We start from the raw sequence: 25,738 nt of genomic DNA, 5'->3' as shown, positions 1-25,738 counted from the left end.
GCAAGGTTGCAAAAACTGTTTTACCTTACATATGATTACCGGGAATCGTGATGCCTTCTGCCAAAGCCGACAGCCCTGAAGGCCTAGAATTTGTTTTGGTCTTCCATATTCGCTGTTGTCGGTTATTAGCAGCTGACTGTTCCTTTTGTTCGAATGCTTACATGAGAAGCTGACACCTAGCTCCGACTCTTCGCGCTCCGCACAGGACCGGCTTCGCAAGGAACGGGGTGGCGCCAGCAATGTTTCTCCCGTAGCGGTATCCAAAACTATACTTTGATGGACACCATGAGCTAGTGTATGCGATTTTAAGCCTATTATTATGATAAAAAGTTACCCACACGCCAATTCTGGTGCGGACAAGCATCAGACGTTGACCGAGCGCAAAGAAACAGCAGGGAGAGCGATCCTGAGTGAAGCAGACGACAAATACGAGAATCCCTAAGCTGACGTCACGGAGGCGCGCTTCGCAGCGCCGCCTGTGTTCGCGCTCACCGCCAATAGTGCATGTCGGCAAACTTTCATGCCTTGACAACGTAAAGTGATGTGACAAAACGCGTTCGAGCGTTCGGCAAGGTTGCAAAAACTGTTTTACCTTACATATGATTACCGGGAATCGTGATGCCTTCTGCCAAAGCCTAGAGCCCTGAAGGCCTAGAATTTGTTTTGGTCTTCCATTTTCGCTGTTGTCGGTTATTAGCAGCTGACTGTTCCTTTTGTTCGAATGCTTACATGAGAAGCTGACGCCTAGCTCCGACTCTTCGCGCTCCGCACAGGACCGGCTTCGCAAGGAATGGGGTGGCGCCGGCAATGTTTCTCCCGTAGCGGTATCCAAAACTATACTTTAATTGACACCATGAGCTAGTGTATGCGATTTTAAGCCTATTATTATGATAAAAAGTTACCCACACGCCAATTCTGGTGCGGACAGGCATCAGGCGTTGACCTAGCGCAAAGAAACAGCAGGGAGAGCGATCCTGAGTGAAGCAGACGACAAATGGGAGAATCCCTAAGCTGACGTCACGCAGGCGCGCTTCGCAGCGCCGCCTGTGTTCGCGCTCACCGCCAATAGAGGAGCACTGCGGACGCCGACGCCGCCGCCGCCGCCGGGGGTGGATGGTTTGGGGTCGCTTATAAAGTGCATTCGCGCTTAAAAAGACACGGGACGAGCGCTGACCTTGTCCTTCTGCTCGTCGCCTGTCTTTCTGCTCCTCCTTTCGTTCCCTGGGCTGTTTATCATGATTTCAAACCAACTGGCCGAAATTCCCCTTTTGCTGAAAAAGATTCGCAAAACCACTTGGCCCTTCAGCGCTCCCCGCAACGTCCACGTGACATAGATAAAAGAAAGGTCCGTCGTAAGAGTTGTCATATTACGTCAAACATGGCGATATTCCCTTGATGCTTCAGCCCCCCAGACGCAATGCAGCTAAAAACAAAATTGATTTCAGCGAGCAGTCCATTGATTCAAAAAACAAAACAAAGTATAGTTTATTCTAAGTACAGACCCAAGGCAGCGTCTATTGATTCGTTGATTGTATTTAGAGAGACTTACTCGTAGAATTGTTGTTCAATATTATATACTCTGTGTACACGTTAAGATGTCGCTCCGTTACGATGCACACGTGGTTTCACTTAATGAAAAAGGCTTGAAGAAACGACCAATCCACTGCCACATGGGACCGATGGATACCATCGGCATCTTAGAAGGTTTCTCAATGCAGTGGTCAAGAAACAGTCACGGTTCTTCTACAACACAAGGCAGTGTCTGTGAAGTGAGGGCACGGAGGCCACGGAGACCAGCAGCGAAAGCAGAACCGTCGACAAGGTCGGAACAAGGATCCGACCCGCACCCGCGAGAGGTGCAGGCTTAGGGTCTGTTGATGAATGATCGAGGAAGGTGATCCTGCCATCCTGCCCCTGGATTATCGGTGACGTAGCGCTGATGTATTCTATAACAGTCTCCGCGTCATCGAGACCTGAAAAAAAAAATGATCACGCCCTTAAACACTTCCAGTGAGAAACGTTGGGGATGTACAGGGGAATACAGGGCGAGAGCTCGTCAAGCTGTCCATAGCAGCTTTTTCTCTCGCCCCGTCATGTTTTATAAATAACATGAAATAAACTTCCATTCTATTCTATTCTATTCTATTCTGTTCTATTCTATTCTATTTTATTCTATTCTATTCTATTCTATTCTATTCTATTCTATTCTATTCTATTCTAATAATGCCGCATAATTTCATGCCGCACGCCACGAAAGAATCCTTGGCTGGTAGAGGTAGAAAACTTCGCTTTAAAAACTCACCGGTGTTGTACTGGTCGTTGGGCTTGACAAAGGAAAAGTTGAAGTTGTCTCCTCCCGTAAAAATGTAGCTTATCGTAACGATGCGGTACACGCCGGTGTCTCGAACGCGTTCAAACTTCGGTATGCGGCATTTTCTGCAGAGTATTTGTAGGTCGACGACACGCTCTCCCGGCTTCCTGTTGACGTCGTACACCACGCGAATACCTGCGCAAAAGCGGAGGAATAATAAAATTTCCAAAATGTACGAAGAAATAGATTTGTTAAGCTTGGTTTTTCTTTCGGAAAACGCGTGAAAAAAAAAAAAAAAGCACTGCCAGTTACTACTCTTCCTAACGAGAAATTTGTGCGCAACGCTAACTGCAGTCTCTCCGTGACGGCGCATATGTGCTACGTCTCGGGAAGTGATCGCGTGATCAGCGAACGCATGGCAGCGCGCGCTACTCTGCCGTCATATCGAAGCGCGTCGCCACCATCGAGTATGTTGTTGCAAACCGTTTTTGAATCTCCCGCGCAAATGTCACGTGGTTCGGATGAGTGTCGAAAGGAGCAGTTAATGGGGAAATTGTGAGGGGGAGGGCGCTCCTCAGCGGCCACGCAAGACCTCCCCCTCACACTATCGCCAGCGCTCCTCTCTGTTTTCTTGATTGATTTATTGACTGTATAGGGTTTAACGCGCCGACGCAACGCAGGCGATGAGGGGCGCCGTACTGGAGGGCTCCGGATTAATTTTGACCACCTGGGGATCTTTAACGTGCGCCGAAATCTCGTATAACGGGCGTTTTTGCTTTTCGCATCCATCAGAAAAGCGGCCGCCGCGGTCGGGAATCGAACCCGTGACCTTGTGCTCAGCAGCGCAACGCCTTAGCCACTGAGCCACCGCGGCGGGTCTCTCTGTTTTCTTTCTGCCGTCAATGACTCGTTCGCTGACTAGGTTACGCGGATATCGACGCCGCCGATGATTGATTGATTGATTGATTGATTGATTGATTGATTGATTGATTGATTGATTGATTTATTGATTGATTGATTGATTGATTGATTGATTGTAGGGTTTAACGCACCGACGCACCGCTGGCGATGAGGCGCGCCGTAGTGGAGGGCTCCGGATTAATTTTGACCACCTGGGGACATTTAACGTGCGCCGAAATCTGGTACACACCGGCGTTTTTGCTTTTCGCCTCCATCATAAAAGCGGCCGCCGCGGCCCGGAATCGAACCCGCGACCTCGTGCTCAGCAGCGCAACGCCTTAGCCACTGAGCCGCCGATGCCAAACCACGGTACCGGGCCCCAACGTGCTGCGCGCTAAAAATACAAAAAGCAGGAGAGAGACACGGCCATTCGCCATAAGGTGAATTTCGGATTAGCAATATTTTCCAAAATTTTACAGTTCACTTAATCAAATGCCTGTAATTATTATAAGACAGAGGCATAACTACCTAGACATGGGCCATTTTCGTCGCTCGCGGGGAAATATATTACCGAACGTGCATTGCAGCGATAAAATTCGGATGTTTAGGCCTCTGCTGTATTGGCCTATAAGTTGAAGCTATGAAGTGGCGGAAGCAGAAATGAAAGATTTGTTTGTGCACTGGAGGGTTTCTGTGGTCAAGTACTTCCGCTCGTCCACTGAAGGAAACGGGTAAAAGTGGGGAAAAAATTCCCGCGCCATCCCGCGAGGGGAACACGAGTAAATGCAGAGCATTGGGGCCTCAGTACTGATTGAAGGCAGTGTTGCTTCCATCGCTTCTTCCGTGATGCTGGAGTAGCAGACACGAGTAAACGTGGGCACGAGCGTCAACCAAGGTAGGAAGGAGCAACGCAGTGACTGAAACACGAGCGACCGCTAGCCGCTATATTTGCAGCGCGCGCAGTAGAGGGAGAGCAGTACGGGGGGGAGAGCGCGCATGCGCAAGCAGCGCGCGCCCTTCCACGCCCCACCGCGCTGCTATCACGCACCTGTTACGCCGAGACCGCGACGGAGCGAACGGGCTGACTACGACGCATGCGCGCGTCAGCTGCTGTTGAGAGAGAGGAGGGAAGGAGAGGCGCACCTGCTGCGGACGCGGAACTGTTGACACCGTCCGACGCAGGAACAGGCGAGGCTAAGAAATGCTCTGCATTTAAAACTCTAAAAGAACGTTTCTAGGTGCGCAGCCAAGACCGTTTCGAGGAAACGCCGCAACCCATTTAAAAACTGCCTCATTCGGCATGTAAATTGAAAATCTTTTGCCTTGAGTCTAGCTTCGGTAAAGGTTATTGGTGAAGCTAATTTAATACAAAACAATCCCGTCGAGGAGGCTCAGTGGCTAAGGCGTTTTGCTGCTAAGCACGGGGACGTGGGTTCGATTGCCGGCCGTGGCGGCCGCTTTTCTGACGGAGGCGAGAATCAAAAACGCCCGTGTGTACGAGATTTCGGCACACGTTAGAGATCCTCAGGTGGTCAAAATTAATCCGGAGATCTCCACTACGGCGCGCCTCATCACCTGCGTTGCGTCGGCGCGTTAAACCCTGCAAGCAATCAATCAGTTATTTACAAAACAAAATTGATGATTGAGTAATCTGTGCCAGGAGAATGCATTTTGTCAAAAAACTGTCGAAAGTCGCCAACTTTCGGGTTGTAATACAAAACTTTAAAGGGGCCATTAAGACAGAATAAAACTTTATTTTGGAAGATGTGCGCTTCAGAACTTCACTCAGCTCCGTTCAAGCCACAAAAGATATTCTTTAAGCGAAAGAACGCAAGAAGTGTTGAAAAAATTAGCAGTGGCTTAGCTCTGCTATGCCAGGATATACGTAGCGTGAGCTAAGGTTCAGCTGGTTATTCTTAAGTTTCCTGTTTGTCTAGGATTAGCTGATTATCATGCTTACTGCTGCTAAAACGATTTCCAATCCAATACAGTCCATTCCAGTCCAATCCAATCCAATCGAATCCAATCTAATCTATTCCATTGCATTCCAGTCCAGTACAGTCCAGTCCAGTGCAGTCACTGCTCCTCGCGCATGCGGAGCACGGCTCTCCAGGAGCCACGCCAAACGGCTATCAAGCGGCTCCGGCGCACCGTCAGACTTGGCTACTGCGCAACGAAGGCGCACAGCTTGGCACGCGCCGGCGCCAGTGCGACTGCCGCGGCTATGACGTCACTCCTCTGGAATGCCCAGCCCGGCGAATGTGCAGACGCAATTCTCTACACACCCGTACTCCAATTGGATTGAATTTCCAATCCAATCCAATCCAATAAGTCTAATTTAATCCAATCAAATCCAATCCAATCCGAATCCAATCCAATCCAATCCTCCTCGCGCTTGCGCAGCACGGCCTTTCATGGTCCACGCGAAAGTGCAGAACCTAAGCCAGTGTATACCATACGCTAAAAAGCTTTCTAATTTGTGCTGCAGTGACGTATTATTGGCGGTAGTGACGTCATATGGGCTGGCACTAAAGACATGCTTCCAGTGTGTTACCTGCACGTCAGCATTCAAGTGATGCAATCAAAAGAACCAAAGGCCCCACTACAATCGTCCACACATGTGTCTCTTAACGATCGGTCACCTCGGCGGCCGCCAATCGCACAAACAAGGTTTTGTGACGTCATAAAAAGTTTCCGAAAGTGACCGGGGAGTCGCCACTCCCTCACACATTTTCTTCGATATCTTTATTATTTGTTCGAAGTTTGCGGTAAAATTAATGTCATTTCTGTCGGGACAGAGAATTCTCTCTAATGAACAAAGCTTTTACGTTGTCATTTTGGCCCCTCTAATTTTGATTTGATTGGAGGGTTTTACGCGCCGACGCAACACAGGCGATGAGGCGCGCCGTTGTGGAGGGCTCCGGATTAATTTTGACCACCTGGGGATCTTCAACGTGCGCCGAAATCTCGTACACACGGGCGTTTTTGCTTTTCGCCTCCATCAGAAAAGCGGCCGACGCGGCCGGGAATCGAACCCGCGACCTCGTGCTCAGCAGCGCAACGCCTTAGCCACTGAGCTACCGCGGCGGGTCCCTCTAATTTTGGCCACTCTAAACATCCCTGGACGATTGTAGCCGGGCCTCTAGTTTCGTTTGATCGCAGTATAGAATGCTAACATGCGGTTAAGAGGGTAATAAGAATGTTTTAGTGCTGGCTATTATGACGTCACTCCTGCACATAGCACGTGACTGTAGAGCGAAATTTTGAAAGGTTTTTCATATTTCTTGCGTTATCATACCGAAGTGTTCCAAACATCGCCCAACCCCTTTTAGGGGTGAAATATTCAATTTGCTAAAGGACCCCGCAGATTTCCCACCCCCTAAAATCGATGGCTTTAGCGCCGATGAGTGAACGAAATAAACGCGAATCCTCTATTCATGTGTTGATGTAGTCAATAATTTGTCCTTTCCGCACTTCACCTGAAAGTTCGCCCATCTTGTATTTTTGCTTGATATCTACGCAATTTTGCTTATTGGTGTGGCCCCTTTTTTTTCGTATTTTATCGCACCTGACCCGACAGTTCGCCCACCCCGTGTTTTTAACTTGATATCACTGCACTCTGGGTGGGAGTTCTTTCGGAACTTTACGGTACTTAAGAAACGTCTTTCGTGGCGGGGAAGGAGCTGAGTGAGTTGCCAAAAGCTAGTTCTTTCAAACTGTACAAATTTGTATTTTGTCTTCAAGCTGAGTCTGCTTACGGCACATCATAACATTACTGTGAAGAGTAACAGACAGTTGTTTTGTTCTGTATTTTACCTCCAGGAGGCCCCACCATAGTTAAAATTGGATTGAAAACCGAGCTGGCCGTCTCGTAGGCCGCCTCCTGAACGAATCAGAACTACTCTCAGTCACCAATATCAATTTTAAAGAAAAAACAGTGACACCTTAACAGGCAAATGTTATGAGAAAATGTGTATGTCTGACTCGTGACAAAAAAAATACTTCCGTGAGGACAGAGTGATAGAGGTGATAAGGCAGCTAGGGCTGAGGCATTTAAGATGTTTTTTTTTTATTATTGGCACTTAATCAAATCCTTAGGACCCATTTCTCCTATCGTTTAATTTCGAGTCTCTGCTCAGTGCACGTTCATATTAAACGGTGACCGAAAGTCTGGAGCAACTAATACCGCTGTGACACGGTAAATGAAACGCCATACAAAACAAATTTCAGTCGCTATAAGTAACATTTGGCTTGGGTGTGTAGGTCTATATGTAAATGTTATTTGACAATGATAGTGGCGATTAAAAAATTTTCGGAATGACGAAATAATAATGTGAATGCGTCCATCATGTTTTACACCTTTTACGTTTTTAAAACAAAGCAAATTTACTTTTGAATTGAAAAACAAGTGTAGTTCTGGTTTAGGTGACATTCACATCACAAGCCGAGCCAAGTGAGAAACAAATCCATTACTGGGAAGAAGGAAATGCGGCGGATCTTTTCGAAGGTGTCTTTTTTTTTCTGGGTTTAACAACACGCAGAGAAAAATATTGACGAGCTGGTAGGTTCTAGGCAGATTGGTCTACAGTTTCCTTAACTTTCTTATTTAGTGACGGACCACTACTGTCGAGGCCACTCATTCGGTTTGGAAGCAAATGAAAACGTGTTTCCCTATACTCATTTGATCACCGAACACCATTCGCGTAAATGTCATTCAATATTCTCGCGTTGGGCCACGCTAATGGCATTTACAGTAATGTCATTCTCTGTAATTGTCATTAGATTTAAAGCGTGACACGAGTGCAGGTTTGCAAACGCTCCCCGCGGCGTTTTAGGTTAGCGGCCCCTACCCAGGAACAGGTTCTCAGAAAGCGCTCGCTGGCACGTACCAGAAACAACGAGGAACTCGCCGGGGTAGACACTCTTGTTGACGTCGTTGCGGTAGACGCTGAACTCGAAGAGGTCCTTCAGTTGGGATCCAGTCACGTTCAGCACAATTAACGTGTTCGAGAACGGAATCACGTTGACCACATCCTCGACGGTTATCGTGCCTCCCGTGCTCTGCAAAACGGAGAGGACAGAGGAAAATATAAGCGTGGTGCAACCAGGGGCGGATCCAGGTACCTAATTTAGGGAGGGGGGGGGGGGCGGTTTTATAATGCTGCTGGGAGGAGGAGGGTGCTAACAACTAAAATGTTATAATTTGTTCTCAGTTGCGCACCTGGTGCTTTTTTTCATCAAGACCTTACAAGCAACCATGTGACCAGTTTAAAAAACGCTCCCGCCTAGCTGCCGCCCTGATGGCTGGAATAAGCGTTGAACGACCGTCTACGCTTTGAGGGGGGGAAATTGGCTGTGGGGAGAAAGCGATTTGCACTGTCCACTAAGACGGCGGTTGCGTTAACCAGTATCACGCCTAACAAAAAGAAGTGAGGGGTGCTTTGGTCGCCGCGGACAGCCAAGGTCCCCTCCGGGGTCTCAAAAATTATATGTGCGGAAAAGTCAGTATGGATGGGCGTGGAAGGAGGGGGAGGAGGGGGGGAAAGGGCGATCGCCCAACCACCCTCCCACCCGTGGATCCGCCAGTGGGTGCAATGAACCTCCGCTCCACAAAGCCGAACTGTTTAAAGTTGCAAGTCAAGTGCAAATCCAGGTAGGCACTGCTATTGCAACCACAGGGAAAAGCGATGACGGAACCTGTAAATAATCAATTTCAAACCTAATGCAATGCGTGGTGGTGTGCACCCTTTAATGCTTACATAGAAAGAAATGTTTTACCTTCGCTATGGTTCAAGCCTTGCGGGACCTAGTGCAAGCTTTGCCATTTTTTTTCTCGGTTGTTTCACAATATGTATAACTTTAATATCGTCCCGTACGGTCATAATGCTGCTGTTGCGAGAATTGGGGCAGCCGCCTCGTCAAGCCGCTTTTCACAGTGGCTTCTTGCGGTTGTAGCCTCCTTTTGCAAAAGGAAGGTAAATAAACGATCTGATTTAATTTGATTTGAATGGTGAATATAATGTCGTTGTAATAAGGATGACCCTTTGGACTACCACAGGGACATGATTGGGGGTTTCTTAGAACGGAATGCGGACACGAAACGCGGCCTGCAGGAGGAGGAGGAGGGGGCAGGGGCTGTTCTAAAGCGGCTGAGCCTAGATGCCGTAACAAAAGCCGAAGTGAAGCCATGCATGAGTTACGCGATAGCCACTGGCGCCAACCAAGACGGTGGTTCGATCCCAGCCGCAGCTGCAGCCGTTTTTCTCGTGTGGCTGAACAACGAAATACGCCGGGTGTCGAGATATCGGCGCGAGATCCTCACATGGGGGAAGATTCGTCACTGGTCGTTTACTACACCGTCCCTCAAGTCCCCCAGTGCACGTTCGACGAGACAAAACTTCGAAACTTGAGGAAAATTTAGCCACTAGGCCCATCCGCCGGCTATATTCTACATTAGCGCAATGGCGCCCTTAGATCCTGAACCGGTGAAAGAAATTAAAGCAGTTCCACTCGACGTGAAAGCTGTCGAAAGTGCAGAGCAGTGATTTGCCAGAGAGGCTATGGCGCCATTATCAGCTCACTGCTGCCACCCATCACGCTCTTCGCCTCCGTTTCTCACTCCTCTGTTGATGAATTGAACACAGGTTTGTTCAACGCCATTCAAATTTCCCGCCTTCGAAGTGCCCGCGCGCTCTCTGCCTGGAACAGCACGAGCGGAAATTCTGTTCTTTTTGTGCTTGCTTTCATCTCACACGTGCCGGAGCCTTGCTGCCCAGTTTCGAACGCGTGCCTTCCGCCGCCACTCATTTCGCTTACTGTCGAAAAAAACCAACCCTACGAACGTTCCTAACTAAATGAACGCGGGGCTGTCGGTTAGTTACAGATTTTGCCTCAAATGTGCCGGCAGTTTTCTTTGCGCTAAATAATAAGCAGATGTATGACAAATGCCACCGGTTCCAGGAATATCAAAAGTTTATGACTATTTTTCGAAGTTTCTGCGTTACGCCGTTACGCCGTGGGGCTCTGTTTGGGTGCGTTACGTCGCTACTTCGCCTGATTGCGGCGGTGGCTATATATATGTATATATATATATATATATATATATATATATATATATATATATATATATATATATATATATATATATATATATATATATATAGAAAATAAGGGTTGGCAGTCAAGAAAACCTCGGAAAGCAAAGGGGAGGTTGTGGTGGGTCATAGAAACAGATGAAGAATTTTTTAAGTCAGAAAGAAAGTGCTGTCTCATATATATATATATATATATATATATATATATATATATATATATATATAGACTGAAAAGATAAAAACTCACACAGAGCGCGAAAAAAATAAGGTTAGTAGAGACAGAGACAAACGAGAAAGACTTAGAAAATAAAAATAAGTTTACTGACGTTTCAGGGAGAGGACTCCCTCTCCTGGAGTCCTCTCCCTGAAACGTCAGTAAACTTATTTTTATTTTCTAAGTCTTTCTCGTTTGTCTCTGTCTCTACTAACCTTATATATATATATATATATATATATATATATATATATATATATATATATATATATATATATATATATATATATATATATATATATATATATATATATATATATATATATATATCAACAATGTGACAGTGAAAGAGATACGACGACAAGGTGGGACCCTATACAGGGATCTCTAGCCGCTCAAGCATTGCACCCCGCCCCTTTCAAATCCATGTTCTTCCACCTCCAGGCTGACGTCTCTCCTTTGAAGACAGCACCCTGGCGTCGTCGAGCTATTGTAGCTGATTTTTATAGCCGGGGGAAGGAACGGGGGGGAGCCTGGCGCCATAATTCTGCCGTACAAGTTAGTTCATGCAACCATAGTCAGGGGCTCGTTGAAAAAAAAATTGAAGCCATTCCACTCAATGTGAAAGCTGTCCATCCCACTCTTCGTCACCCTGTCTCACTCCTCTCTTGATGAATGGAACGGAGGTTCGATCAATGCGATTCAAATTTCCCGCCTTCGAAGTGCTTGCGCGCCCCCTGCCTGAAACTGCGGCAGTGGGAGTTCTGTTCTTTTGTTGCGTGAGCTACACTGGCCGAGGTTGAGCAGTTTCGCGTGGCTCCTGGAGAGCCGTGCTGTGCATGCGCGAGGGGCAGTGACGTCAAACGGCGCACAGAACGCTGCTCGCTGCCCCCCCCACGCCCAGCGTTTTCCCCGACCTTCGCAGCGTCTTCGCACGTGGCGGCCCGGTCCACTTGATGATCATGCGAGAGGTGCCCGGGTGCGGAACCGATGGCTCGTGCGTCGCAGTAACACTGGCGTGCGCCTGTGGAACCAGCTTAGCTCTGGGCGATTGGTGACGCTGCGCGGGAGCCGCTTGATAAATATACATGTGTCACATAATCGTATACCATGTGTGTGTCATTGAAGCCGCAGTAAGCATGATAATCAAGCTATCCTAGACAACCAGGAAGGCTAAGATATAGCGCCTAGAATATACCAGTATATTCTAGGCACTATAGCTAAGAATAACCAGCTGAACTTAAGCTCAGGCTACGTATGTCTTGGCATAGCCAAGCTGAGTCACTGAGAACTAATTTTTTTAAATGCAGAGCATTTCAGTAACTCACGATGTCACCCGCGTTGACGTCCGTCGTAGTCCGCACCGTCGTTGTCCGCACCCCTCCCCCTACACTATATGAAAAAAATACTATCCGGCGCCTGGTTTCGATCCCTCGACCCTGCGGGCGGAACGCAATGTACATGATGCTCTACCCGCTGCGCCACAAAGCCGACACGGAATGGGAGGCTACGAACGCGCCTTATATCCTTAACTCATTCAAACTACGTCAAGAAGCTGCTGATACAACGCATTCACAACCACCAACTCCCCAAACACTAAACGTTAACGCAATGCACCCACCTCCTATGCGACGCGTTTACTCGAGTCCCCCTCGCGGGGAGATGGGCCCAATTTTTGTGCATTCTTTTCCTCGCGCACGTGCCGGCGCCGCCGCCGTCTTACTGCGGAGTTTGGAACGCGCCATTTATTTCTTGCACTGGCCCTTTTTTTCGCTTGCTATCGTAAAAACCAACCCGACGAGCATTCCGAACTAAATGAACGCGGGCGCTGTCAGTTAATTACGTATATTTTGCCTCAAATGTACCTGCAGTTTTCTTTGCCCTAAACTACGGGACATGAAATGACAATCGCCAGCCGTTCACGAGTTTCGAACGGTTATGCCTGTATAAACGGCTTGGTTTTCGAAGCCTCTGTGGGACACCGCTACGACGGTAACGCCGTGGGGCTCTACTTGGGTCCAGCGAGCGAGCTACGATGACAAGGTGAGCTCCTAAAGTGCTCTGCACTTAAAAACACTCTGAAATGTACGTGGCTTGAAGTCTAGAAGCCCGTGCTTCGCTCTACACGTTCTTTCTCTATGCTACACGCGCCAAGCTATCGTGGCAACCTAGGCTGCAGCACACCTGTTCGTCGATGGACGACCTGATGCCTCCAGCGTTAAGGATGGCGGCGGCCACCGGGGACCACGTTCCATTTTCGCTGGGATCAGCGGCCATCTTCTTGAGGAAAGCGTCCGCCACAAGGCTACCCATGTTGCACTCGCCGAAACGGCACGTGGGCTTGTAGCCCTCTAGATACACCTTGGTGTGGCCGACAGGCTCTTTGCGCTTAGTGGCGACCTGCTCGCGGTACTTATCCAGAAGCGCCAGGCCATCAGGATCTGCGGGAAGCATAGGAGAAAGAGCGTACAATCACATACATGTTCTCCGTTCGTGTGCATGAATACACCTGCCACCATTTTCTCTGCTTTTACTAATAGCTTTAAAAGAGAAATGTCGCGCGAAATGTTTTCAAAATTCACCAGTGTGGAACCGGATGCGGAAGGCCAGATTTATTTAGTTATTTAAGTACACACTGCAGGCCACAGGCTTAATTAGAAGGGACACAAAAGTGCGAACATCATAAAAAATACGAAGCTGTTTAGTATAGTGCAAGGTGCACCCATGATAAAAAAAGAAACAGCACCCTCCGCAAGCAAACAATTGCTTCTGTTGATTAAAGAGATTTGGGACGTCCTCTTATAATGTTCAGAGGGCACTAGTACATGAAAAAAATTGGCGCAGCTGGCACTATAGTGGTGCAAGACTGTAGGAACAGCACAGCTGGGGCTCACCCTAGCCTGTCCCCACGCTGACAGCGGAACCTATGAGAGAGGACGCAGAAAGAGCAAGTGCACTCACGTTCCTCGTACGGCGAGCGACAACCCAAGACTGCCACCCTCGCCATTAACGACCGTCGTCGCCGCCGACAGAGTCAAGCCCGCTTACGTCGCCTCCCCCTACACACCCTGGGCTTCCGCTATCTTAACTCCAGGCCAGGATTCCCAAGCTCAACCGACTGAAAAATTACGTGTAACGCAGCGACCTCCAGTTCCACGGGGAGGGCAGCCCTGTAGCGACCACCGTGCCACCTGTCCGCCGCGCCGAAGACGACGACGACGACGACGAAGGTGGGATCTCCTCACGTGGCGCAAGCACGGACGACGCCGGGTGCTCATCAGGAGGCGCAAGCTCACGTGCGCTCAGTATTTCTCTTGGTATTTTTTGACCGTGTCCATAGTGCCGTCTGACGGCATTATAATCATTCCACTATATCGACGTCCACCGGCGTTTTATAACAAAATTGTCGCGTCTGGCCCTACATCGCTCTAGATAACGTAAAGGTAGACGACCTAACATAAACATAACATAGCATGACCTAACGCACACAAAGGAATCATTTAGAACACAAAACTAACCAGGGCCATAAAAATTATTGTTCAGTTTAAAGATGAAAAAAAAAAAACTGACGCCGAGCCGGTATCGAATATTTGCCCCTCGGATTACGGAGCTAAGACGGATCCTCTACAGTAGAAGGACAGACGCTTTGGCCGGAGCTTGGCTAGTCTTATATATTCTAATGTCATCGGACGGCACTCTAGCCATGCCTGCAGCGATCAGCTAGAGCACCGTCGGACGGCATTCTAGACGCTGCGTTTTTTTTTTTTTTTTTGCCAGCCGTTATCTGTAATTCGCGGGGGCCGTGTCCCGAACGCAGCAGTGTCGGCCCCCTACCGGCTAGAGCGGCGGACGCCGCCGCCGTAGCCTGGGCCTGCGTCGGCAGAAAGAAAACGCAAAGGAGCGTCTTTCGACTGGTGAGACAGCGGAACCTAGCCATCCTGATGTGCTAGCTCAGGACCACACCACCGCGCGACACAAGTGCAGACACCCAAACAATTCGGCACGTCAGCTTAGTGATTCCCATTTATTCCACTTAAAACTAGTACCCGCCGCGGTGGCTCAGTGGCTAAGGCGTTGCGCTGCTGAGCACGAGGTAGCGGGTTCGATTCCCGGCCGCGGCGGCGGCTTTTCTTACGGCGGCGAAAAGCAAAAACGCCCGTGTGTACGAGATTTGGGCGCACGTTAAAGATCCCCAGGTGGTCAAAATTAATCCGGAGCCCTCCACTACGGTGCGCCTCATCGCCTGCGTTGCGTCGGCGCGTTAAACCCCCACAATCAATCAATCATCAATCAATTAAAACTAGTTAGTTTAGTAAGTTTGAGAACTGCGAGAAAGCTGAGGGAACTTTTATAATCGCTATTTTTAGAAGGAGTTGCTCCTTCCATCTTTTGTAATACCTCTTAAAACCCAACCGACTTGGTGTTCACGAATTTAGAAAACAGAGTCACATTCGTGGCAAGCAGTGCGCAAAAGGTAGCTTTTCTCTGGTGGCCAGATGTCTGTATGTGGTCTCTATATTTTGTTTTTCCGCACTGCAAACCAATCCTTAACGTATCTTTGCCGTACGACCACTCTATTCCGTTGGGTCTGGGTTAACCAGGAGGCACTGTCAAAGGCAATCAAGACGTGCGAAAGAAGCGTGCAATGGATGCGAAACTGCGCGAAAACAGGCCCAAAACAACCGTCGCTAAAGCAGACGACAAAGCCGTACCGTCAACCCGCCCGCCGCCAAGCAGGCACCTCCGCACGGGGAACGCTGGGTAAATTCGCCGCGCCATCTACAGTGTGCTCCGTGAGTGAAAACCTCTGAAACCTCCCCTTACCGCCCGCCGCCGCCTCCGCCGCGTTGGGAGTTTATTGTCCCCCACGCCGCGAAAGAACTGTTGACTGGTAAAGGTAGAAAGCTTTGCTTTAAAACTAAAGCTTGGTTTAGCCTGGTTAAGTTTGGTTTCACTTAGCTAACCGTTGATTTACTGTAATTATTGCACTTAGGTATACAATCATCGTTAGGCCAGGTGTGACGGCCGTGTTTTTTTTTTTCCAGTCCCACTTCCAGCGTTTTGCCAGCCAAAAGGCCCGCTCTTTCACAGTCTCCGACGCTAGCCTCGCGTGCTGGGCATCCCTGACCCTGTCCAGGGAAGCAGCTCGCGGGCTATATCCGCGGGGTGGGGGGTCGGACGCCGCTTGTGAACACGGCTCAAAGCCTCCCGCTCCCGCGCAACGCTCACAGGAGACGGCTCTCCCCCTCTGACTACGGGAGCGTGGAGCTCCCCTTAGCGAGGCGCGCGGCGAGTCACGTGGTTAGACGACGACCCAGCTGCGGAGAGCACATGCGCCGGCGCCGGCGGCGGCGTCGGCGGCGGAGTTCGGAGTGGCGAGTCACGTGATGCGTTGCCAAGGCTACGGCTCAGCTGCGCTCAGATGAAGGTCAAATTGCTGGTGACGGCGAAACTCGGCTCGACTTGTTTAGCACACCTTTTCTTTAACAGTGTAACTTCAGCGAGGGAGACATTAGAAAGTTTTAGAATAACGTACGCAGCCGTACGCAAACTGTTAGCGAACGCTATTTCTTTGGGTCGTTCGCACTCCGCATGCGCCGTACACTAAGCCGATTCTGCGTTTAGCGCACGGAAGACGAGCGGACGCTACTTCAGCAAAATAGCGTGCGTATGTGAGGCCGCGCGTTTCCAACAAGGCGGCAAGTAGCGCGACAACCATTCTCTGTTACGCTCTTCTGTGGATAGTAATTTGCTTCCGATGGACCAAGTTCTTTGTTCCTGTGTTTTTAAATACGACGCGTGGTTAGCACGACGTAGCTCTCTCTCTTTCTTTCTCTCTCTCTCTCTTTGTGTGTGTGTGCGTGCGTGCGTGCGTGCGTGCGTGGGCGCCATCCGAGGATTACAAGGGCGCCGTCCGAGGATCACAGGGTATGTGGAGCCCATTTCAACGCGAGCAGACTCAAATGTTACATGGACCGTATGCGACCATTTTTCCACACCGGGTCTCCTCCGAGAGGTGTCCTCCGGTAAAGACGGGTAAGTCCAGCGTTATAACGTAAATTATGCTTTTTTATATGTTTTGCTTCCTAGCTGCCGCGAAGTGAACGAAACGCCGCCCTCCTAAGCGTCCGTCCCGCTTCCAGGCATCCAAGACGAACTAGTGATATGCAACACTGTCAAGATACTCCTGTCAGCGCAGAGTAATCAACGCCCGTTTTGTAATAAATGTTAGCACAAAGTGCGTAACAGGGCGATAAAGCAATACTTTCGCTCCAGCAGGTGACGAGGCAGTTTCTCCTGCGACAGCGACTACCTGCAGCCCGTTTCCTGTCGCATTGCAGGAACGGGGTTTCTGGTGTTGTGAGTTCAGCATTTCGACTATTTCTTTTTGGTCGCTCATTGTTGAAATATTTTGTCCAACTTTTATGGTGTGGTGTACTTCCTGTGCGAAAACAAAGGTCATAGCTGACCCAGTATTCTTGATCGAAGATGAGCTCCGTAAACTTGGCATTAAATTGAACAAACCGCCCATGTTAAATGGTCGGGGTCAAGTGACAGAAGCGGAGGAAACACGCTCACGGCAGATCGCGAACCTGAGGAGGCACGTTGAGCGAGTTATTCGAGAAGTAAAGAACTTGAGTATACTGTGGAATGTTTTCCCAAATGCGATGGCTGACAAGCCAAACGAGATATGGAAAATTTGTTGCTACCTGGACAATTTCACACATGAACCACTTCTCAATCGATAAGTCAGCAAAATGTCAACTATGCGTGTTTTGTATTAGCGCCCTCTGAACAGTTTTACCCTTTAGTCGGTATTGGTTAGTTTTGCGAGCGGAATAAAAGTGTACCTGTCTTTCATTGTAATGATACCATACTAGTTGCCTCGTCTTTTTTTCGCCTGAGATAAACATTCTATTTTCATATTTACACACAGCCGAAAACAGCAAAAGAGCTCAGGATTGCACAATAAGACTTGCCACCTCTTAGGCAACTGTACTTGAAACAAATACAGAAATAGTGTAGCATGAATCGATGGGATACACACTGCAGGTCCCCAAAATGCAGCAGTTTGTTGAAGAAATGCGGACTGTGGTAAGAATGCTGAAGTTTGAAAAAGATCCCAGTTATCAAAACAGCTGTCCAGGACAGCAGATGTTCTGCATGCATCACACAATGTTTTACGCCGAAGCTGCACCGTCAAAAAATGCTGCCTCCCCAGGCGCTGTCGCGCACGGCACGGTTTGGCACTGTAGAGGTATTCACGAAGAGCGGCCCGGGCGTCAGCGGCGGCGGCTGCTGCGGCGCTCACAGTTCCCAGGCTGCTTTGCGGCCGCCGTTTGGGGGCGAGCGCAACTTTCCCGAAAGGTCTATTGCTATGTTGACCGAGGACAATAATGATTGTAGGTGCCATGCTCTTGCTGTGTTCTTCTGTGTAAGAACGCATAAGCAAAATTTTCCGTTCCGCTCGATCGTCAGTGAAAAGGGCTCTTGGTAGCACTTGCTCAGACAATACCTTTTGAGGAACCTGAATTGTCTGGAAATTGCTGACCCTTTTGCTACCAAGAGTTCAAATGAGGTGACCGGTTTTTTCATTGGATGTTGATAACCTGTTCTATTCTCTGCTCATGGTGTTTTGTTCGAGGCAGTTATAGAGAGTGCATTGATGAAAATGGTGCCATCGGTTTTCAGAACTCGGCTGGTGTGTCAGTGGACCACTTCATTTCGTTGCTTGAGTTTTATTTAAGGTATGCTTTTATCTCCTTTGACAATGTTCTGTTTCTGCAATGACAATGGATTTGTATTGGTTCCTGTGTGGCCCCTGTACCCTGTAAAATATTTTTAGCCGCAGTTGGCCGTGCCATTCACAAAGAATTAGACGACAAGTTAGTTTTAAAACTTTAGATATGTGGACAATTTTTTAGTGGTTTTAAACAAACATAATGCTCTGACGCACACAGAATCTGTTAACTTTATTTTAGCCGTGCTTTTCGGCGCCATGGGGAAGGGTTTAATTTTTACGCACGAGATTCCTTTACAGAACTCGTTGCAGTTTTTAGATATTAACAATAGGTACCAAGCATGTTTGCTGGCATTATTCCCCACGGGCACAGAAAGAGCTCCTCCCTTTTGACTTGGCAAACTCCAAGACTGTGAAAAGAGCAATCGCTCACTCATGCCTGGAATCGGCTCTCTCCAAGTCGTGTCCCCACTCCATGCAGGCTAACTTTGATACGAAAATTGAAAGGCTGCTTTCAGCCGGCTTTCCGTGCACGGTTTTGTACTCAGTCGCTGAGGTACTCTTCACGAAGGTTTAAGGGGGCACCTCTAAAGAACGCCTGAGACAGCGCAATGTACAGCAAAACTCGAAGTTGTGCAGTATTGGCAGCGAGGCCCACCACTGGAGAGGCCGGCGCTCCGATCGTTTTGACGTCACTTGTAGGATCACTGTTCCTATCTTCCTGCGTAGTTGGCTTGCAGCGCGTGACACTTCGCTTAGGAAGCGCGTTCTAAAATTATTTTCGTGTTAATTTCCTTCGTTTGAAATTAATTCTTAGTGCTTCAAGCGCAGTTCGACCCAATGGTGACTGTATAACCGTATCAACTGTGGTAGATTATCCGCAAACACCATGAGCGTGGTGGTGTATTACGTATGCGACCGAGCGTAAGCAGCGGCTTGTTTCCCCGATCAACAATGTGGACTACGACGATCGCCGAGTGAAGTTTCTAATTTCCCTTGTTTGCAAGAAATTTATAAAGCAGAAACTGCTCGCAGTAGCACACGCACCCACCTTGCCTGCCCGCACAGCCGACGGTGCGGCTCGAACCGACGCAGGTCGCGGCAGCAACAACTTGTCGCCGCTTTTTAAAATCACACAAGTCGTGGAAAAGAAGTTCCAGATTGGTGAAAGTGGATATTAGTGTGATGAAAAATTCTGATAGGTAGTGCCATCAGCTGTGGTTTTCAAAGCGACGCTCAAATATCTGCCGCGATTTACGCCGACCGGCCCCGGAGGTCGGTCCCGGCAGCGCCGGCCCGTTTCACGCACGGTGCGGCGAGCGGCCGAAGGATGGCCATGCTTGCGCGCAAGAATCGGCCGAGGCCGTGCAGGTATCTTGATCGTCGATCGCTTCAACGGAAATCACCGCGCTTACAGAGTTCCCAGCGCGGTGCAACGTTCTGTTACGGACTGTCACTCGCAACTCTAACGGCGATGAAATATCTGCTGCGACGCCAAGCCTAAAGTTCCCAACATCCGATTACGTGCATCCGAAGCCGGCTGCGAGCTGGTGGCAAAGGCCTTCCCGTCGCGCACGCGCGGGTTGCGTTTGGGTTCCTCTAACTTCTTGGGGGCCCGCAACGCTCGGTTCTCATATTCTAAATATCCCCATTACCCGAAATCATTAACGGCGTGTTTCGCCTCGTACGCAGCCTCGCCTTCTGTGAGCAGTCGTGAGTTTCAAAATTGATGCTTGGGAAATGCCGGCTTACTGTAAACACACAAAACACGCTGCAATTAGAAATTACCACGCCGAGCACCTAATGAAAACTAAATATAGCCTTGTCCAAACCCGCTCGAAGGCGTTAAAAACTCGCGTTCATACCGTTCATACATTGCGGACAAGTCGCGAAAAGTAAACATCAGCCGTGCAGAGTACAGGTTATGGCAGTGATCGTTAATCAAATCCGGGCATGACTATAAAAACATCGTAGGGGAAATAGACACTGATTAAGCCAAACTGCATACCATAACAATATTTTTAAGCATGTGCGGCGAAGCAATATGATCACCGTCCTCGCGTGATTCATTTACCACCAATACGAGCAGTTCGCGCGGTGAGATCATAAGTGAGCGTCGCGTGATTCATTTACCAGCAATACGAGCAGTTCGCGCGGTGAGATCATAAGTGAGCGACGCGTTTCCATCGCTGTTACAAGGTGTTTGCTTGCATAGACATGTCCCGTCACAAGTATTTCATAATAAATTTACAGCGTACTTTTCTCGGCATCAGTTGCATCGTCCTTGGCGTTAGCTGGCTGCGTATGTAAGAGCTGTGGGTCGCGATGGTAGCAACTACCTAAACGCGGCGATGTCGGAAACAAGCGAGTCGCTGATTGCTTGCCCGAATTATTTGGTTTACAGACAACTTTTTTGGTAATTTGCATCAAATCCACAAGGAGCGGGCGAGACGGTGGCCACAACAAAAAAACCCGCTTCCGCATACGCACGGGAAATGTGTTGTAGCAGACGACAACACGATTCGGCGTCCTACAAGTGACGTCACTCGTAGGTGGCGCCATGGTATGTCCTCGAGGCCAATATTCACAAAGTCGCCCATCACCTCAAGAAGGTGGCCAACAGGCATGGGATTCCGATCCTGTTCTCGGTGCCGCGTAAGCTGGCCCGACTTTGCGCGCGCACCTCTTCCAATGGGAGCAAAAAGCAAGGATGTGACAAGAAGCATGCTAGGCCCTTTGTGGACTGCGCTATAGGCGTCGTCTATCAGATTCCACTTAAATGCGGAAAAGTCTATGTTGGCCATACCGCCGATGTATCAACGACCGCGCACTGGAGCATGAATTGTCGGTAAAAACCAAGGGAAGTGCACATTTGCCCGCGCATTGCCATGCCTGCAAGTGTGAGCTACTTCTGGGGGAGATTAAGATTCTGGGTAGGAACAGAGATACGACAGCACGTGAACTCTTGGAAGCTCTTTATATCAAGAAAAAAGGCGATTATTGTATCAGTGATACGTCGGTCGTCCTTTTTAACTCAGAGAAATCTTTTTTCGGACGTTTCGGTGATTGACACGTTTGCATACTTTTGATACCCTTCTGTTGCGCATGCTGCGCATGCTCCAGTTGTTTCTATATTTACCAGCTCCAGCGGTGAATAAAGTTTAGTTGAAAGTTCGCACTTGTCCTGTCTCCTTTCCTGTGTATCGTCTTTGTTTTTTTTAGCTATATTTTTTGAATAATAATGAACCAACTATTTCCCCAAGAAGTTTTGTTAAATTACCGATCTAGTTTCGTAGAGGGAGATCCCACATTGCCCCTTCCGTCGCCGCCCCTGTCTCTCCAGCCCCCTACCCTCACAAAGGAGGAGGCCAGTACCTAGCGCCTCATCCAAACGCCCCGTTCCCCTGTAGAGCCCGCCTCTTCCACTCACACCCTTCCCTCTTCCCCTCCTCACTCTGCGGCGCCCGGGAATCTCAACTAAACTCTCTCTGTGACTGCCCGCGCTCCCCTTTTCCCCCTTTCCCCACACCAACCCACTGGGAGCAGGCCCTGCGGACCTCGACCCTGGAGATGCAGATCACCCTCGTCTCCAGGGCCCAACATGTCATGGAGACGCAGGCCCTCTGGAAATTCGCCATCCCTCCCCACGACCCAGCCGTGAATAGAGCGGTACTTTCTCTCACGTGCGCGGCCAGCGCGCACCGAGTGTTGGCCCTTGTGGACGTATTGTGTTGATTCACGCTGGATGCGTGCTTACGCCATAGCGTACAAGAAACGCTTTCGCCTTGAAATCAGCATTTCCCCGCGCTCCATTCTTCGTTTACTGTGGCCGCGTGTTAGTTTGAAATCCGGCGCGGTTGCCGCATGAAATATGGCAATACATTCTTCACTTGGTGTGCACCATACAATGCTAGCGGTACCCAGATTACGGAAGAGGTTTCCGGACTGGCGTAACATGCCGCTTTTCCTGCTACGTTTTCTGCAAGGCCGGGCGTCGCGCTTCCACTCACCCTGCGGTATTGTGTGGTCCAGTAGCGTGGGCTGTCCTGTCCAGTTCACCGCATCACCTCGCTCGTTCCAGGTGACGGTGATGTTCCCCATGTACTTCCCCATGTAGAAGTCCTGAACCACGAGGCACGGAGCGAGGCGGCCACGATTCACCACCGTAGGGTACGGCCCCTGTGGCCTGTCGCCGGACACCTTGCCTGCCGAGGGCAATCATGTAAAGTATAAGCGCCAGCACTGGGGCGAAATAAACACATTCATGCGCACTCAGAACAACAAAGCCTTCGATTTTGAAGGCCCCGCTTTTACAGCCGCAAACATAATTAACTTAACTTACCAAAAGAAACTTTCACTCATGGCCGTCGGCAAGGGGGTGGTAAAGGGAACTTGCTGCCCCTAAGCCACACCAGCACGATTGCCCCTTCCCCCCGCCCTCTCCCTGCACAATGCAACGGTTTCTCCCCCCTCAAGACAAAATCCTGCCGACGCTCATGGTTTCACTTTAAATAAATGAATTCAGTGGTATCGAAGCGTTGCGGCAGAAAGGAAGGGTACGGACACGTATTAAAAACGTTGACTCTTATCTAACTGGAAGTGCTCATTGCACTCACCATCTTTCATGGCCGGAGATATGTTAAATGCGAAGCTGTGCATCGACACGCATACAAATATGGATCCGGGGGAAAAAATTCCCCCGCATTTCCCCGAAGGGGAGTATGAGGAAGTGCGAAGCACGGGGTGATGCTATGAGGGGGAGTTTGTTGAAGTTTGGTGGCATTTTGCCCGTTAGTTACATTAACACCCCCTCGTGATCATGTTCGGCTTAACACGCCTCGTTTGTCCCTCTGCGGAAATCTTGGTGAATTAACGTGTATGTTCGAGAGATGTTCGAGAGGGAATGTAATCACGCACACACACACGCACGACGAAGACGCGCGCGCGACTACAGGAGCCGAGCGAGAGAGCACGCGCGAGCCGACCCACGGAGGTCTGGCCGTTTATTGCCGCGCCGAGCCAGGCGACTGAGAGAGAGTAGGCGCGGGGCGAGCGCGGCGAGCGAAGGGGAGAGGGCAGCGAACGCGCGCAACGGCGCAGCGGCAGCCGAGCGAGGGGAGAGGAGGCGCGAGCGCGTGACGTCACGGCGCGCGGAAGGGGAGGGAGGCGCGAGCGCGTGACGTCACGGCGAGAGCGCGCGCCATCACATGGTGTAGTGACGTCACTGCGCCGTTGCTATGGACGCCTTCCCTCCGCTACCGCGCCGTTGCTAAGGAGAGGAGGGCGCGATAACACCTGCGGGCGACGGACGGCGGTGGAAGGAGTAGGTCCGACTAAGAAGTGCTTCGCACTTAAAAATCGGCTCCAATCCCGCTGTGAAGGTGGTTGGAAAGCGAAGCTTTAAACGACACCCACCACAATTGCCCATGCGACGTCACTTGAATTCACACACGTGGCTCTGCAAAGAGTGAAACCAGATATTCTGCCAGCCGTTATCTGGAATTCGCGGGAGCGATGTCCCGAACGCGGCAGCGTCGGCCCCTACCGGGCTAGAGCGGCGGGCGCCGCCGCTCTAGCCCGGCTGTGAGTCGGGAAAAAGAAAACGATTGATTGATTGTGGGGTTCAACGCGCCGACGCAACGCAGGCGATGAGGCGCGCCGTAGTGGAGGGCTCCGGATTATTTAGACCACCTGGGGATCTTTAACGTGCGCCGAAATCTCGTACACACGGGCGTTTTTGCTTTTCGCCTCCATCAGAAAGGCGGCCGCCGCGGCCGGGAATCGAACCCGCGACCTCGTGCTCAGCAGCGCAACGCCTTAGCCACTGAGCCACCGCGGCGGGTGAAAAAGAAAACGAAGAGGAGCGCCTTTCGAAGGGTGAGACAGAGGAACCTAGCCATCCTGATGGGCTACCTTGGGGCTACACCACTGTGCGACACAAGCGCACACACCGAAACAATTCGGCATGTGAGCTTAGTGATTCCCATTTATACCTATTTAAACTGTTTAGTTTAGTAAATAAAAGCGAGAAAAATTAGGGAACTTATATAATCGCTCTTTACCAGAACCAGTTGCCACTTTCGCCTTTCGAAATACCTCTTAAAGGAGCCATGAAGAGAAAACAAAAGTTTGTTTTATTCGAAAGATTAGGTGTTTCATAGTACCCCAAGCGCTTTCCCGGAAGCAAATGATGCTTTATTCACTGAGAAATAAGGCAATTTAAGCCAAAATTTTAAATCTCCCGCTAAAATTGAACATTCCGTGACGTGTACAATGGCGTCATAGAGCCGGTCCATGAAACAGATACTTAGTATGTCGACTCCATATAGCACCCACACGCGGGAGTCGATCGAGACGGCGGCCATTTTAAAAATACTAGTAAAACCTAGTGCACCCGCAGCCCTAGTCATGGAATCGCCTGATCCGGAGAACAAAACTCTCGCCGAGGAGCTCGGGCTTGTATTTAACAACCTCACACCACAAAAACGCTCAATGCTTCTAAGTGCACGAGCGGCAAGAGTTGTGGGATACGCGGTGGACGGGAAAGCGACCGTTCCGCGATAGCCACAACAGACGAACGCCCAGCCGTCGGCACCGCTGCCTCGTCAGCCCCGTCGCGACGGACGAATATAGACTGGTACGTATGTGCCGTATTTTGATTACGGTTAATAATAGTTCAATTTCAGTAGCAGTATCACTTATGCCAGTTGGCCGGTGTCGTGTATGGAAAGCCGTTCGCGCGAGCTCTCTGCTTCGACCAGAAAGATACGAGCGTCAATGCGCGGTGTTTACGGCATTTTTCCTCCCAAGGTCAGAGCGATTTGACGAAGTCGGCGACGAGCACCAGCATGTCCCAGGAGTGAGCTAACGTAAGGGTCCCTGCCGTAACTGAACAAACTGAAGTTTTCAGTGGTTGTAAACTGGAAACGAGCTCGTAACGACAGCAGCAAGCCAACACCATTCGAAACTTACGCGACGACTGGCACTATCTGGTCGCTTCTTGCTGTTCCTTACTCCCCTCGTTTCTATTTTTACCTTTGCTGGTTGGCGATATGACGGCCAACCTCCTGTGAAGGGATTACGATACGAAGCAAGGTCGCGGCTGTGCGTGCTGGAACGGTTCGTTGGCCCCGAAGAGCCTCGAACCCGAAAATTCGTCTGCGCGACGGCGAGATGTCGAGCTCGGCCGGCGCTAGTTGCGTACGCATTGGCGCACACGCTTGCGAGTTCGTTCGGACCTTCAACCGTTTACTCCACCGTTCTTTGTCATAAAAAGAATGTGCAGTATGTTTCACGGGCATTTAGCTCGCTATGCAAGCTGTAAGCCCTGCCTAACATGCGTTTGCTTTTGCCGGCCTCCGCCAATCGCAGAGCCACGGCCGCTCGATGGAAACTAGGTCCGGCCTGCTCATTCACGCGCCGGCAATGGGCGGCGGCGTGAGAGCGGAGTTGTCAGTTGCCGCCGCTACTTTCGGCGG

The 25,738-nt window shown here is 49.8% G+C and overlaps 1 protein-coding gene across 1 annotated transcript in view; it reads right to left on the bottom strand.

Moving 5' to 3' along the window:
• Positions 1-1,460: 1,460 nt before the first annotated feature.
• LOC144153687 (protein 5NUC-like) overlaps positions 1,461-25,738 on the bottom strand; it is an 81,405-nt gene continuing 57,127 nt past the window's right edge. The window contains exons 6-10 of the mRNA XM_077685359.1: positions 22,271-22,465; positions 12,704-12,960; positions 8,101-8,272; positions 2,303-2,506; positions 1,461-1,973 (exon numbers count right to left, since the gene is read on the bottom strand). Of these exons, the coding sequence (XP_077541485.1) occupies positions 1,744-1,973; positions 2,303-2,506; positions 8,101-8,272; positions 12,704-12,960; positions 22,271-22,465 (1,058 nt within the window). The 3' untranslated portion in view covers positions 1,461-1,743. The remainder of the gene's footprint in view (positions 1,974-2,302; positions 2,507-8,100; positions 8,273-12,703; positions 12,961-22,270; positions 22,466-25,738) is intronic.

The sequence above is a fragment of the Haemaphysalis longicornis genome, unplaced genomic scaffold (genome assembly GCF_048455015.1).
Source record: "Haemaphysalis longicornis isolate Haplotype H1 unplaced genomic scaffold, Haemaphysalis longicornis Haplotype H1 scaffold_9, whole genome shotgun sequence".
In the NCBI taxonomy this organism is placed as follows: Eukaryota; Metazoa; Arthropoda; class Arachnida; order Ixodida; family Ixodidae; genus Haemaphysalis; species Haemaphysalis longicornis.
This window is presented reverse-complemented; position numbering and strand designations above follow the sequence as displayed.